Source organism: Rana temporaria, chromosome 3 (assembly GCF_905171775.1).
Source record: "Rana temporaria chromosome 3, aRanTem1.1, whole genome shotgun sequence".
In the NCBI taxonomy this organism is placed as follows: domain Eukaryota; kingdom Metazoa; phylum Chordata; class Amphibia; order Anura; family Ranidae; genus Rana; species Rana temporaria.
Window position 1 is genome coordinate 421,623,309 of NC_053491.1, and position 14,810 is coordinate 421,638,118.

General features: G+C 43.6%; 1 protein-coding gene across 1 annotated transcript in view; it reads left to right on the forward strand.

The window, feature by feature from the left end:
• Positions 1–12,489, forward strand: part of PPP3CC (protein phosphatase 3 catalytic subunit gamma) — a 77,392-nt gene extending 64,903 nt beyond the window's left edge. The window contains 6 exon segments of the mRNA XM_040346162.1: positions 47–124; positions 1,581–1,662; positions 3,903–4,000; positions 9,940–9,960; positions 11,438–11,480; positions 11,482–12,489. Of these exon segments, the coding sequence (XP_040202096.1) occupies positions 47–124; positions 1,581–1,662; positions 3,903–4,000; positions 9,940–9,960; positions 11,438–11,480; positions 11,482–11,590 (431 nt within the window). The 3' untranslated portion in view covers positions 11,591–12,489.
• The last annotated feature ends 2,321 nt before the right edge of the window (positions 12,490–14,810 follow it).

Sequence of the window (14,810 nt, forward strand, 5' to 3'; positions counted from 1 at the left end):
TAAGTGACATGAGATGGTGATTGTACATTTGTTGTCTCTCTCCTAGTCACTGAGATGCTGGTAAATATTCTTAGTATCTGCTCGGATGATGAACTGATCACAGAAGGAGAGGACCCGCTGGAAAGTAAGTCACATACCTTCCCTCTATTATCGTTTCCATATTACATTCCCCTCTTGCTGTGCCGCTTCTGCTTTTCTGCATATTGTTTACATAGACACTAATATAATGAAGTATCATCTTAGAGGTGGCAGATTGTGCTGTTCGGAATCTGCAGGCATAATCGTCAGCATTTTCACAGCTCCTGACTAGCAGCCAAAGAAATTGGATAGATGATTAAATAATCTGTGTAAACTCTTTTAGATCAACCTCCCTAGAACCCATAAAGGGATGCACAGGGTCAGTATCAATACTTGGGTATCCTGTGGCCTTCAGTTATGCTCAAATCAGTATTAAGAGTACCACCATAGCAGGGTGGATTTGATTTAAATCTCTAGTAAAAAGGCTTAATTTAAATCGTAATTTTTTAAGAGCAGCTGTCATCTCTGTACTGCAGCGGCCCCTCCTCTGACCCGCTGTTGACTCGCCAACAGTCCCATTCACTTTAAAGGGTGGCAGCAGATGAGTGGATGCCCACTATCAGGTGCTGTCTTAAATGTAAGGACTTGATCTTGCTGGTAGTTAGAATCTTTTAATATTTGCAAACAAATGATTTTTACTCCAAAAGCATTTTATTAAAATACATCTTAATAAAAAAATAATAATAATCTGATATTTAAATAAAAACGATCCGCTTTTAAATAAAAAAAAATCAGCTTTATTTAAAAAAAATATGTTTTTATCCACCCAGCACCATAGTAATGCCACCTGTGAGTGCTGTTGCTTGTACTAAGCCCTCTGGAGTAGATTATTCTCCCATACATTGGCTTTATAGAACCCCGGGAAGCCTGACTTAAAGGGGTTGTAAAGGTAAAAGTTTTTTCACCTTAATGCATCCTATGCCCCCCGTTATACTTACCTGAGCCCTCGAAAGTCCCACGCTCGTCCACGTCATTTTCCTCGTCGCTCACCCTGGAGGTACATTGTGTAGAGTGGATGGATTGAAAGCAATCACATCCAATGATGCGCTGCGACGGGGCCAAGTGATACAGTGAGCGGCAATAGCCACTGGCTGTATCACAGGAGCGTGCCCGCAAGGACTCCACACCATGCAAGCTTGCCTGGAGAATCCGAGACAGCCGCCAAGGGACCCCAGAAGAAGCAGTTCGGGGCCACTCTGTGCAAAACAAGCTGCACAGTGGAGGCAAGTATGACATGTTTGTTATTTAAAAAAAATATATGTTTTTCTTAACTGATCCTAAACTTTTGCCCTAATTTGTGGCAGTTCAGCATAAACATGGATTTTAGGTGATTGCACAGGTGGATTGAAAAGTAATTTCATGGAATTTTGAAGAAGTCCCTAAGGATTTTTTTATATATTCACATGGTGTTAAAATTGTAACGGCCAAAGTTTTGTACAGCTTGTCTCACATTGACCCATTGGTGTTCCGTTATCAGAATAATGTTCTCTGGTCTTCTCTAGGTGGTGCCACTGTACGTAAAGAGATTATACGGAATAAGATCCGAGCGATCGGGAAGATGGCCAGAGTATTCTCAGTGCTCAGGTGATGTAGCTGCTATATATGTATGTCCTCTGATAGGCCTACACACTACTCGCTCTTCACATGTCATATAAAACAATGAATGTCAGTAGCTGTGGCTTTGGGCAGAATATGCAAGACTAATAAATACAAACAGCCTTTGGACAAGTGTAGTACTTAAAGTTCTGTGATTCAGATAAAAGTGTAGGTAATTTTTTTTAAGCAAACCATTGCTACCGAAAAGGCTGGTTTCGCACTCATGTAAGCTTATATAATAAGACAGGGCATGGACTCAGAAGCATTGCAAAGTGCAGTGACCTGCATTGACTAACCTAATTTTAGTCTGCTGAATCTACACAAGTAAAGGACTTCTGATTACATGAGCCAGGGCTTCACAACTACTTCAGTCCCTATATGTCTAAGAATTAAGTGTCCTGGCAGCAGATCAAATGCAAGTTAGAAGGTGCTCAGTTGCAGGTTTGAAGGTGGTCTGTTGCAGGTCACATGCAGGTTTGAAGGTGGTCAGTTGCAGGTCAAATACACCTGCAATGATTTATAAAAGATGACAAACTCATCTCAAACTGATGCAATTTGTCCATGGAAGCCTATAGATATTAGCCCTAAAAGGCTAGATCTGATTAGTAGCTATGAGTTATTGCACTTCCTTATTAGATAAGGCTGTTGACAGATTTTCAGGGCTGAACCCATGTTTATAATTCTGACTATCAGTTTATTAAAGCAGAACTAAACTCTCTCAACCAACATTAAAGGAGTTGTAAAGGCAGAAGGTTTTTTTTTATCTTAATGCATTCTATGCAATAAGATAAAAAGCCTTCTGTGTGTAGCAGTCTCCCCAGCACCCCCTAATACTTATTTGAGCCCTCTCTATCCAGCGATATCCAGGAGTTCCTCGGCCATCCTGGACTCTCCCTCCTGATTGGCTGAGACACTGCAGCAGCGTCATTGGCTCCCACGGCTGTCGGCCAATCAGGAGAGAGAGTGGCGGGGCCGATCAGCAGCTCCGTGTCTGAATGGGCACAGGGAGATTGCGGCTCTGGTGCCCCCATAGCAAGCTGCTTGCTGTGGGGGCACTCGACCGGAGGGAGGGGCCAGGGACACCGAAGAGGGACTCGAGAAGAGGAGGATCCAGGCTGCCCTGTGCAAATACACTGCATAGAGCAGACAAGTTTGACTTGTTTTGTTTTTTAAAACAAGACTTTACAATCACTTTTAAAAAAAAATTTTAAGCAGGTGGTATTTATTGAGGTTTAAATAATTTTTCATACAAAAAAAATAAAAAATCCTTAACAGACTGTTCCCTGTATAATAGACAGGTATACATCAAAGGACAGTATGGTACAGCAATACAACTCGGATTACAACAAGCATTACACGACTAGGGACACAGGACAAGAGTCAAAGACCACTTATGGAAACGGACAACATAAACTATTTTTGATCCTTATGCTGCTAGCATTAGTGAATGGATAGGAAGGTATATTGTATTGTTTTAAAAAAAAATAGTTTTGTTACATTTCTTCAGTTCCTATTCAGTTGGAAGATAAGTCAGTTGAATTAGTTTATTGTCTCTAATAATGCTTCTCCAGGCCATGACCTTTAAAACCGCACGGACATGGAGTTGATCTGCAGAGTCAGAGTACCCGAGATAATTCCACTGACAAACTTGGTAATGCTTATTGGAAAGATGAGATGATGAGGCACAGAGCTCTGTTGTAAGTCGCCACCCAAAAATTGTAGACAATTCTCAAACTGTGACCGTAAACTGGATCCTTGGCATGCTGTCTTCAGATTGTGTCACAAGGCTCTTATAGTCCAGACAAAGTTTATTAATCATCACCTAACCTGATCATAGGTTGACATTCTCTTTTCTAATGGTCTAAAAATAATGTAAACTAGTCATTACCAAATCAAACGGTGTCGTGTCTTTCCAAAATGCAGAATAAAGGAAAGTCTTAAAAGTCCAGCTTTTAGTTCATAATTGTTTTGGGTGATAATGGCTTTTAAAAGGGGTCTTGTACCTAATTATCACCCACTTTATTAACAGCCTATAGCCTTAGAAATCATGGTCCAGGTTATCAGCAGAGTGTCAGGGCTGTGGTGTTGCCAATCTATCTCTTCCATCCCCAGTTAAACTTTGAAGAAGCAATGCTCTCAGAAGTGCTATGTCCTGTTGGGGCCACAGAACAATGTGTGTTTGTAACATATGGCATTTCCAGTCTGACTTTTACCCTTCTATTCCACAGGGAGGAAAGTGAGAGTGTGCTGACACTGAAAGGACTGACACCCACAGGAACACTTCCCCAAGGGGTCCTGTCTGGTGGAAGACAGACCCTGGAAAGCGGTAAGGAAGGAACTCGAACAATTGAAGTCTTATTATGTTCCTAAGAGAAACAGAGGGTTCAGGAAAACATACAGTATATTGTTAAATGGGTTACTGCTATTTGATAAACTTTTCAACTGTAACAGCAGCATCAAAGATTTGGGCTTGGTTCACACGTATGAGGTGCGAGAACCCGCGCGATTCCAGTGCTGGGTTCCCGCATTGCATGCCACCCGCTGGCAGTTCACACTGCCCTATAAGAACCGCTGTGGGTGTCAATAGAAAGTTAATGACACCCCCAGATCGGTTTGCATATTGCAGTGCAAATGTGATGCGATTTCAGCGATACAGTTTGTATGCCTGAAAGTTGCACTGCACAGACATTGCATGTGATCTGCACAGCATTTGATTGACAGCAGCAAGAGCTGCTATCAATTTGTCCAGTGAGGAGGGAGACAGCGGCGAGAACCACTGCTCTTGTGTAACATCGCTGGATCAAAATCTGGCTGAGGGATCCTGCAGCACAGAAGGTTTTTTACCTTCATGCAGAGAATGCATTAATAATAAAAAAAAAAAAAAAACCTTAAGGCTCTAGAACCACTGTAAGTAGCATAGTATTGGGAAATGTTGTTACAAATGTTATATATTTGAAAGGTGCACCATCATTCCCAATTTAAAGAGAAACTTTAGCCCTGTTTGTGCAGGTGCCATAATGGTGGCTTCACCAAAGATATGCCAAATAGCTCTACCCTGCCATTGGGTTCTGGCAGAGCCCATCAGTACATCTTCATATGTGCAGGATGTTTCCTGTGCATGCACAAAGAGGGCGCAGTTTTCCAACTTTTATAATCATCGTCTTTGTTTTATGCATGGGGAAAGCCATGCATGTGCAAAATCTGGACAGGGTGGCAGAAACATTATTTTTTGTCTCCCTCCTATATCCCATTGAAAGAGAAGGAGGGGGGAGGAGACAGGATGAGAAAAGGTTTGTGATGAAAGTCCACTTTAAATTCCACCCTTATTTCAGATTTGGAGATATGTTTTGGAGTCATTTGCTTCTTTTTTCAGCTGTAGCTATGTCTTTAAGCCATCTGCTGCTTTCTAGACCTCAGCAGAAAAGAGCGGATAATTCCATCATTTTATTTTCCTTATGGTTTGGAATGAGTTCAACTTGAGGAATTTCTGTCTTCCATTAACTCAGGGAAAGTACAGGAGAAACATTGAGGCTCCTGTGAGTCACCAATAGACAATATTGGGTATTGTACTTTGTTGCCATTTCTTGGGTGCACACACATTTTTAGGCTTGACATGTTATTTGATATTTACTCAACATGATCTAATTTTTCATGTTCTAAAAAAAAATGCATTTTATAGCGTTTATTTGCACTTAAATAAATGTGTGTGTGTGTGTATTTTTCTATTGGTATTATAAGCCTTGTTCACACAGGTGTTTTAAACACCTAAGCGAGGGCCATGTTTGCCCACATGGTAATGCACAGGTGACCCCTGCAGGCAGTCCCATCCATATCAATTGGGATGTAACCGCTGCTCCCAAATTGACATCTGTGGCTACGTGCCACCAAATGCAGTCATTTTTGTGTTCAGGTACATGCACCTGCATGGATGTCAAATTGGGAGCAGCAGCTGTGTCCATGTAGCCACTGCGCTCCAATTGCATACCAGCACTGGCAAACACGGCCCTCGTGTTTTAGTTTTATAGGCCCTTTGCTTTCAGAATATAGAGAGGTGTGTGTGTGTGTGTGTGTGTGTGTGTGTATGTATATATATGTGTGTGTGTGTGTGTGTGTGTATGTATGTATGTATGTATGTGTATATATATATATATATATATATATATATATATATATATATATATATATATATATATATATATATATATATATATAAATGTTATATTGTTTTGGAGCTTTTAAAGTCGAGTTCCACCAAAAAGGAACTTCCACTTTTTAGAATCCTCCCCCCCTCCGGTGTCACATTTTGGCACCTTTCACCTGTGTAATACAGGAAATTGCTCCCACTTCCGGGCATAAGTCGCCTTGGCGATTGATGTGACCTATGCCACTTCCGCCGCCTACTCTGTCCTCTGGGAGACACACAGGCCCCAGAAGACAGCAGGGACCAGTGAGGACGTGCGGCACGACTCGCACATGCGCAATAGGGAATCAGGAAGTGAAGCGGCAAGGCTTCACTTCCTGATTCCCTTACCGAGAATGGCAGCAGCCGAGAGCCGAGCGACAGATCGGCTTCAGCTGCCGACATCGCAGGCACCCAGGACAGGTATGCAAATTTTCAGACATGAGTACAAAACAAAAAAACTTAAAAGTTTCTCTGGATGCAGAAGGATTCAAATGTGCTTGTCGTGAGAAAGAGAGGTAGGCTTCCATTGCTGGCCTCTCTGAAAATGCTAGTTGTGTGGCTATTGCAGTGGTTTTAGGTAACAGAGCGAGCATAAAACAAGTGACAGACGAACAAATGTACTTGCCTCAGGTCAATGATTACGTTTGTAGCCAAAGCACCACAACAGCCAGGGACCCAGCATTTTAAGAACGGGAGCAATGGTTTCCTAAAATTTCTCTCATGTCAGGTGTACTTTAAAATCACCAGTTTGGGTTGGCCTCTGGATCTAGTCAGAGCCAGGATTTAAAAAAAAAAGAGCGTTTTTTTCTCTGTGACCACTAGAGGGGGCTATTCCCAAAGAGATGATGCAAACCTCATTTAGTGCCACTGCCTGCAACATTCTTGAAATGTTCTCGTAATGATCCATAGTGTCAATCTGAGAATGTTCTTTACATGGCAGCATCACCTGGGCCCCTCTAAGCAGGCCATATACATCATGAAATGGTTATGCAGGCAGGGTTTAGTCGCCTTGTGATGATGATTATTATTATACAGGATTTATATAGCCTAACAATTTGCGCAGCATATTACAAAATGAAGGCAGACAGTAGGGTTACAATACATATCAATACAAGAGGAGTCAAAAGGCCCCCGCTCATTAGCGCTTTCAATCTAAACGGGAGGGTCAAGTGATACAATGGGTAAAAACTGGGGTTGAGTAAAAGTTGAGTTATGTGAAGGCAGCATAGGCTTCTCTCAAGTAATGAATTTTTAGAAATCTCCTAAGGCAGGGGTAGGCAACCTCGGCACTCCAGCTGTGGTCAAACTACAAATCCCATCCTGCCTCTGGCTCTAGGAGTCATGCCTGTGATTGTCAGGGTCTTGCAATTTCTCATGGGTCTTGTAGTTTCACCACAGCTGGAGGGTCGAGGTGGGCTACCCCTGTCTAAGGCCTCATGCACACAGAGTTTTTACAGCTGCTTTTAGCAGCATCTGATGTGTGTGTGTGTGTGTGTGTGTGTGTGTGGTGTTGTTGTTTTTTTTTTTCCTTTTTTTTTTCTTTACAGCTTCTCCATGTTCTATGTGTCCATACACACACAGGCTTTTAGAAGCCTTTAAGTGGCACAGGCATTTTTAAGCTGCCAAAAAAACAGGGCCAGCGCGTTCTGAGGACTGGCGCTACAGCTGTAAAAAAAAAAATTTGAGACATGTCAACATCAATAGTTTCCTATGAGAGCTCATTGATTTGAATAGAAGTCGGATCATGATGATTCGACTTGTGCGCTGAGGATCTTGAAGGGGAACCCTCACCAAAATGGGAAAAAAAACCTGCGCCTTCCACCAAGACCATAGCAGACCCTTATCTGAGCATGCAGCCCAGTAGTTCAAGAAAGGGAAGGGGGACAAGCAAATGTCCCACCTTCCTGTACCATACTAGCCCACATGCCCTCAACATGGGGGGGGGGTGGCTACTAGACAAGGGCGTCCTCCCGACAGCCATGGTCGTTGGTTGTGGGGGTCTGTGGGGAGGGAGCTTATCGGAATCTGGAAGCCCCCTTTAACAAGGGGGGTACCTAGATCCCGGCCCCTCACCCTATGTGAAATGAGTATGGGGTATGGAGTACCCATTCACCCCCAAATAAGTGTCAAAAATAAAAACGGTACACAGGTTTTTGACAAAGTAATCTTATTGAAGCATCTCTGGCGTCTCTTCGCCTTCCGATTTTTTTTTTTTTTCTCCCTCCAATCGTCTTCATCCTCCGTTCATCCACCGGTTCTTCCCCCTCCGCTGATGGTTCTCCTCTATTCGCTGTCTTCTCCCTTTGCTGGGTCTCCTCTCTTCGCTGTCTTCTCCCCCTTTTCATCCTCAGATGTTCTCATAACGCTCTCTCTGATGTAATGCTAGGGCTGCAGTGTGCCATTACTTGTATAGCCATGGGGTGGGGCCACTCAGTGATGTCATCCGGAGGCCCATCAACATGGGGACAAGGTTCTTTGGGGTGGGGGGTTGGTATGGTCCAGGAGGGGGGAGTTACTCGCTTTCCCCCTTCCTGACTTGTTGGATTGCGTGCTCGGACACCGTTTTTTTGCGTGGTGAGTTCCCCTTAAAATCCATACCAGATGGTATTGTCTGGGGGGGGGAGGGCAGTGGCCTACAGCATGTGCCGTAGGGTACCGGCTGTGAAGCCAAAAGGTTTCACTTACTACTGTAATATTTGTGAGGTAATAGGATCCAAGGGGCATATGGTTAGGTGGGTATTAGTAAAACGTTTAGTGAGTATCCTCTATAGCAGGGTTAGGCAACCTTTTGAGAGGTGGACATCATGTAAGAGATCAAAAATCACTGGGCTTTAGCATTTTTTTTAAATATAAGCAATAAACCAGAAGGCCCGACTAAATGGTAAAACTTTAAAAAATATAAAACAAATGTCACTGTAAAATTATCTTAAAAGTGGACAGTGTCAGTCAGTCAGGGCTTAGAATGGTGTCAGTTGGACAGTGGAGGGAGGCAATCTATCCATCACCTGCATGCGATTGATGGGTTGCCGACCTCCGCACTATAGTAACAAGGTCAAACAAGGGAAGTATTGTACGTAGAACGGCATGCAGTGTTAGGTAAGGGAGATATTGATACAGTGGAAATCTCATTACTAATTGTATCAGTCTTGTTTCTGAAGTGATTTGATGTCTTCTGGCACAGCTTCAGGTCTACACAGAAATACTTGTGCAACTCCAGCTATGGAGAAAATAGACATTAGGTTATGGCTCGATCTGCCAAAAACAGCCACCTTAGGACGCTGTGGGGTTTATTTACTAAAGGCAAATCCACTTTGCACTACAAATGCACTTGGAAGTGCAGTCGCTGGAGATCTGAGGGGGACATGCAAGAAAAAAATAAAAAACGGCACTAATAATGGGGATCAGCAACTTGTAATGAGGCTGTAATATTGCAGCGAACAATCTGACACTAACTGATGCTGGGGGAACTGCCACTGACATGACCAGTGGCAATAATACAGCAATTAGTGCTAAATATACACCATCACGGTACTAATGACAATGGCTGGGAAGTGGTTAACATCAAGGGGTTTTAATATATGCCTAACTATGTCTAACATGTGAAATGCTTTTTACTAATCCTTCAATTTAGAGCAGGGATGAGAAATTGGCAGATCGCTTCCTATGTACAGAGCCCTATGTTGAATTTCAACACAGATCTCTCGGCTGTGAATGTACACGGCTGATCAGCACGTCCCGACCGTAAATCATTGGCCAGGTCTTGCTGACAGGCTCCCGCTGTGTACATGTGCGCGCCCTAAATCCAGGAGTAGGCAGCAACGTACCAGTACATGGGTTTTGCCTACAGTGGTCGGCGAGTGGGTATATATGAATGGCTACATGGAATTGTATGTTCCTTAAATTTACAAAGCGTCTCTATTAAGAACGATCTGTTCCTTGATAGGCCCAGTCAGATTCTTTCTTCAACACTTTATTCAAATGTGGCCGATTTTAGTATCTGAAAAGATACTTTGGATGAGGTTCAGCATTATTTGTAATTTGGTTTAAATGTAACGCTGTTCCTTTTTTTGCTTATTTTACAGCCACGGTTGAAGCGCAGGAAGGTAAGAGACTTCTATTTCTTGTATAAAGCTGCTGCACAAATGTGTTCTGTTTTACTATTCTTCCTGCAGTCAGTAGAACTGACACAAGGGGGTGCTGTTGGGTCTTTTTTAAAAGGCATTAAAATTAATTCCAAGGGCTTCCATTCCCCTAGTGAAGATGCTAGCTGTGTGACCAGTACGCTGGCCAATTGGGTTCAGAAAGGTTTGAATCACTAACCTGGAACAAATATGCAAATCTCTAATGTCGGATATTTTTATTTGCATGCTTGTTTCAGGCAGGAAAGGGAATACAGAGCATCAAAGCAAGAGGGTAAACATGTTATCCAGGAGACTAGCATGTGCAGAGTGAGAAGTATCAATGACCGGCCCTGTGTTTCACCTAGGAAGGCTTTGCTTTAAAGAAACCTGTACTGAGGAAGCTGATATTGATCTTTCCTTCTGAAAATGCGTGGTTCCTTGGCTGTCACGCTGATCCAAATGGTTTCAGTGCTTTTTGTTCAAATGGAACACATCAAAATTAACGAGTCCCTAAAAAATTGGATACAATGGCTTTGAAATGACCGCTCAATTGTTTTATCCAACTATATTCTGTCTAAATATTTCTGGACCATATGACTTTTGAGCCAGTGAGCGTGCTCCTAATCTCACCTTGTTTTCTGTGTAGAAGACACCTGGGAGCCGGAAATCTTGCTGATTTTCAAGGGGGATCAATACTTTTTTCACTCATTAAAATGAAAATCAATTTATAACTTTTTTGAAATGCGTCTTTCTGGATATTTTTTGTTGTTGTTCTGTCTTACCATTAAAGAAATGATCAGTCATTTTAATGGTAGGTTTATTTTGTCAGTGGGTAAATGTACAAAATCAGCAGGGGATCAAATACTTTTTTCCCTCACTGTATAGGTAGGCCTTATTATAGGCTTGCCTATTGGTAAACATTATGCATAAGAGTTTACTCCCACTTTAAAGTAGACCATAAATTATTAGATTTTTGTTCCCTGCAAACATGGGTTGCAGGGAAGAAAATCACTTGATTCCCCCATCAACACAGTCAGTGTTGGAGGGGCTCCTACGGAGCTTTTGTGTTCTCCCAGTGGGGGGGGGGGGGAGCAATCCCGGGCAGGAGAACACACAGTAATTACTGCCAACCGCTATAGCCGCTGGCAAAAAAATAAATAAAAAAATCAAATCACATGGCGATGGTTCGTATCTTGGCTGGTCCCTGCTGAACTAGCTGAAATTTAAACCATCTATGGCCAGCTTTATTCTCTAATACAGATCAGACTTCACTGGCTGCATGCTCATTTCCAGGTTGGTGACACAAAAAATATAAGGCATCCCAGGCAACAACCAATCTCACTATGAGGTTGGCAACCATAGCATGCATATATTTTTGATAAAGGAGCTCCCTAAAATATTCTAGGTTTGTTATGTATACAGCATGAGATGTGTTAATTTGCAATCTTTTCTCCCACAGCTGTCCAAAGCTTCTCTCCACAGCACAAGATCCGTAGCTTTGAGAAGCCGGGGTCTGGATCGGGTCAATGAGCGCATGCCCCCACGCCGCCCCTCCTCCCAGGACATCAATCTGAACTCTACCGATAAGAACAGTAACAAAGGCCAGCAGTGACCTTCAGAAATCTGTGCCGCAATTCTCCCATCACCTCCACTGATATTGTGTGCTCGAGGGCCGGACTCTCAATTCAAGCAAAGGACACATATATACACTGCTCTACAATTTCTGACTCATTACTGATCCATACAAACTCACATACTGTATACAAGGGCCGCCCTGGATATTCATGTGTGCATACAGCTGTAAACACGCATTAATGATCTGTTTATCTATAAACATACCCCCCCCCCCCCCCTATGGGTTATACATAAAACTATACACACTCAGTGCTGATCTATACAGCTGTACACACAAATGCCAATGAGTTATTTTGTATGGCTCTACACAGTTTGTTGATCCCTAAAGATGTACACACCTACCCCTGTGGGTTTTCCATATGGTTGTACACACAAATACCTATGGGTTATCTGTATAGCTGTGTGCACTCATTGCTGATCCCTACAGTTGTACACATACCCGGACTCTAAACTGTCACTGCTGATCCCTACTGCTGTGCACAAATATACAAGCTCTGTATTGCTGTATACACACAGGAGATCCATATTGCTGTATTTCTAGGACCTGTACTGTGCATGTATACATGTACATTGACTGACTTTATAAACCTGGACCCACGGTCCTATATGGAGGACTCATAAATGGTGGGGTCCATTATTGCTGTACACACCCACCAGAAGCCATGCTACTGTACACCTGGGATTTGTACACTGCCATATACACAGGAAATCCCTAGCACTAGTTGCACAAAGAATCTGCTGTGCATATAAACAAGATTCTTACTACTGTATACACGTGCCCCTACAGAGCATCTATATAGCTTTATCTATGGCACCTGTACATGTGTGCACTGAACCTATACTGCCGTACACAAAATACATCTCTAGAATTGTCTACACCAGGAACTTTTACTGCTGTTCACATAACCAGGACCAACTACAATCCTGAAACCATGCACATGTTGCCTGATGTGTACTACCTTACTCAGTGTGCACCGCTCAGCCTATTACACACAGGGTCCACACTGCTCCCCACACATACCTATACAGGATCTGTTCTGCTCCCCACACATACCTATACAGGATCTGTTCTGCTCCCCACACAAACTATACAGGATCTGTTCTGCTCCCCACACATACCTATACAGGATCTGTTCTGCTCCCCACACAAACCTATACAGGATCTGTTCTGCTCCCCACACAAACCTATACAGGATCTGTTCTGCTCCCCACACAAACCTATACAGGATCTGTTCTGCTCCCCACACATACCCATACAGGATCTGTTCTGCTCCCCACACATACCTATACAGCAGTGGTCATCAACCCTGTCCTCAAGGCCCACTCACAGGCCATATTTTATGTATCACTTTGGAAAGATACAGACTAGAATACTGCAATCACTGAACAGCAATTGATATTACCTGTGATGGATTTGAGTTATTTTGCAAACCTGGCCCGTTATTGGGCCCTGAGGACAGGGTTGATGACCACTGCTATACAGGATCCGTTCTGCTCCCCTCACATACCTATACAGGATTCGTTACTGCCTCCCCGCACATACCTATACAGGATCCGTTCCTGCTCCCCCGCACATACCTAGACAGGATCCGTTCTGCTCCCCGCACATACCTATACAGGATCCGTTCTGCTCCCCGCACATACCTATACAGGATCCGTTCTGCTCCCCGCACATACCTATACAGGATCCGTTCTGCTCCCCTCACATACCTATACAGGATCCGTTCTGCTCCCCGCACATACCTATACAGGATCCGTTCTGCTCCCCGCACATACCTATACAGGATCCGTTCTGCTCCCCGCACATACCTATACAGGATCCGTTCTGGCTCCCCGCACATACCATATACAGGATCCGTTCTGCTCCCCGCAAATACCTATACAGGATCCGTTCTGCTCCCTCACATACCTATTACAGGATCCGTTCTGCTCCCCACACATACCTATACAGGATCCTTCTGCTCCCCGCACTACCTATACAGGATCCGTTCTGCTCCCCGCACATACCTATACAGGATCCGTTCTGCTCCCCGCACATACCTATACAGGATCCGTTCTGCTCCCCGCACATACCTATACAGGATCCGTTCTGCTCCCCCGCACATACCTATACAGGATCCGTTCTGCTCCCCGCACATACCTATACAGGATCCGTTCTGCTCCCCGCACATACCTATACAGGATCCGTTCTGCACAACTCGGACCTATTCATGATCCGTATTGCCTTCACATCCATACAGGTTCCATAGTGATCTACACACTTAGATACTGCTCTGCACACAAACCTTTAGTTACCATAGTAAAGTACACAGGTGGGAAAACTAGGCCAATTGATCTAAAAGTATTTTGTGCTAAAAGGGTCCAGAAACATGTCACAGATATCTGCTGTAGAAACGGGGACATATGATTGCAGGGATTACAGATGTACACAGACAGACAGACTGACATCTACACACACAAGTTTGTTGAACACGAGTTGTGAGCACACACACACACACACACACACACACACTGAAATGGTCTGTCTCGCGGTTTGTATTCTCTTTGTAAATGTCATTTGCGTTCTATATATATATTTATACATGTGTAATATAAAAAAACCCTGTTTTTTAATGTAGGGGTTGTTTGGCGGCTACAGCTTCAGTATTTACCATACTAAAAGGGCCAGCTGTGTGTCTGCCCCCTCCAACCCAGCACAGAGCCACCTGCACTGCACCCAAGAACAGACCCGTCCACACAGGCTACTGCTGCATGGAACAAAAAAAAAAAAAACATTCCGATTTGGTGCTAATCAGGCTTCTGTGAGCAGTGACACATAGCTGCTGTCTTCACCAGCACTTCAGACTCAGAAGGCAGAATTCCATTACAATGGTATAAATTGGAGCCCTGGCAGATCTCTTTTTGAAACATAAAAAATAGTTCAATATAAACCAGCCGATGCTTGGCCCGTGTGTACTGCAGCCGGTTCGAAAGAAGCCGGCCGTTCGTCGGGCTTCTGTTGAAGGGGAATGACCGAAAGAGGCCTCCAGACTGGCTTCTGAACAACACTCTCAGCCAATGGCTGGGAACGCTAAGCGGAGAGTTCTGGCGGAGTGGCTGTCCCCCTGTCAGGACACAATAGAACACAGGACACCATTTTCCTTCAGTCTGCTGGGTTAAACAAAAAAACGAGTGTGTACTAGTCTTAACTATGCGAT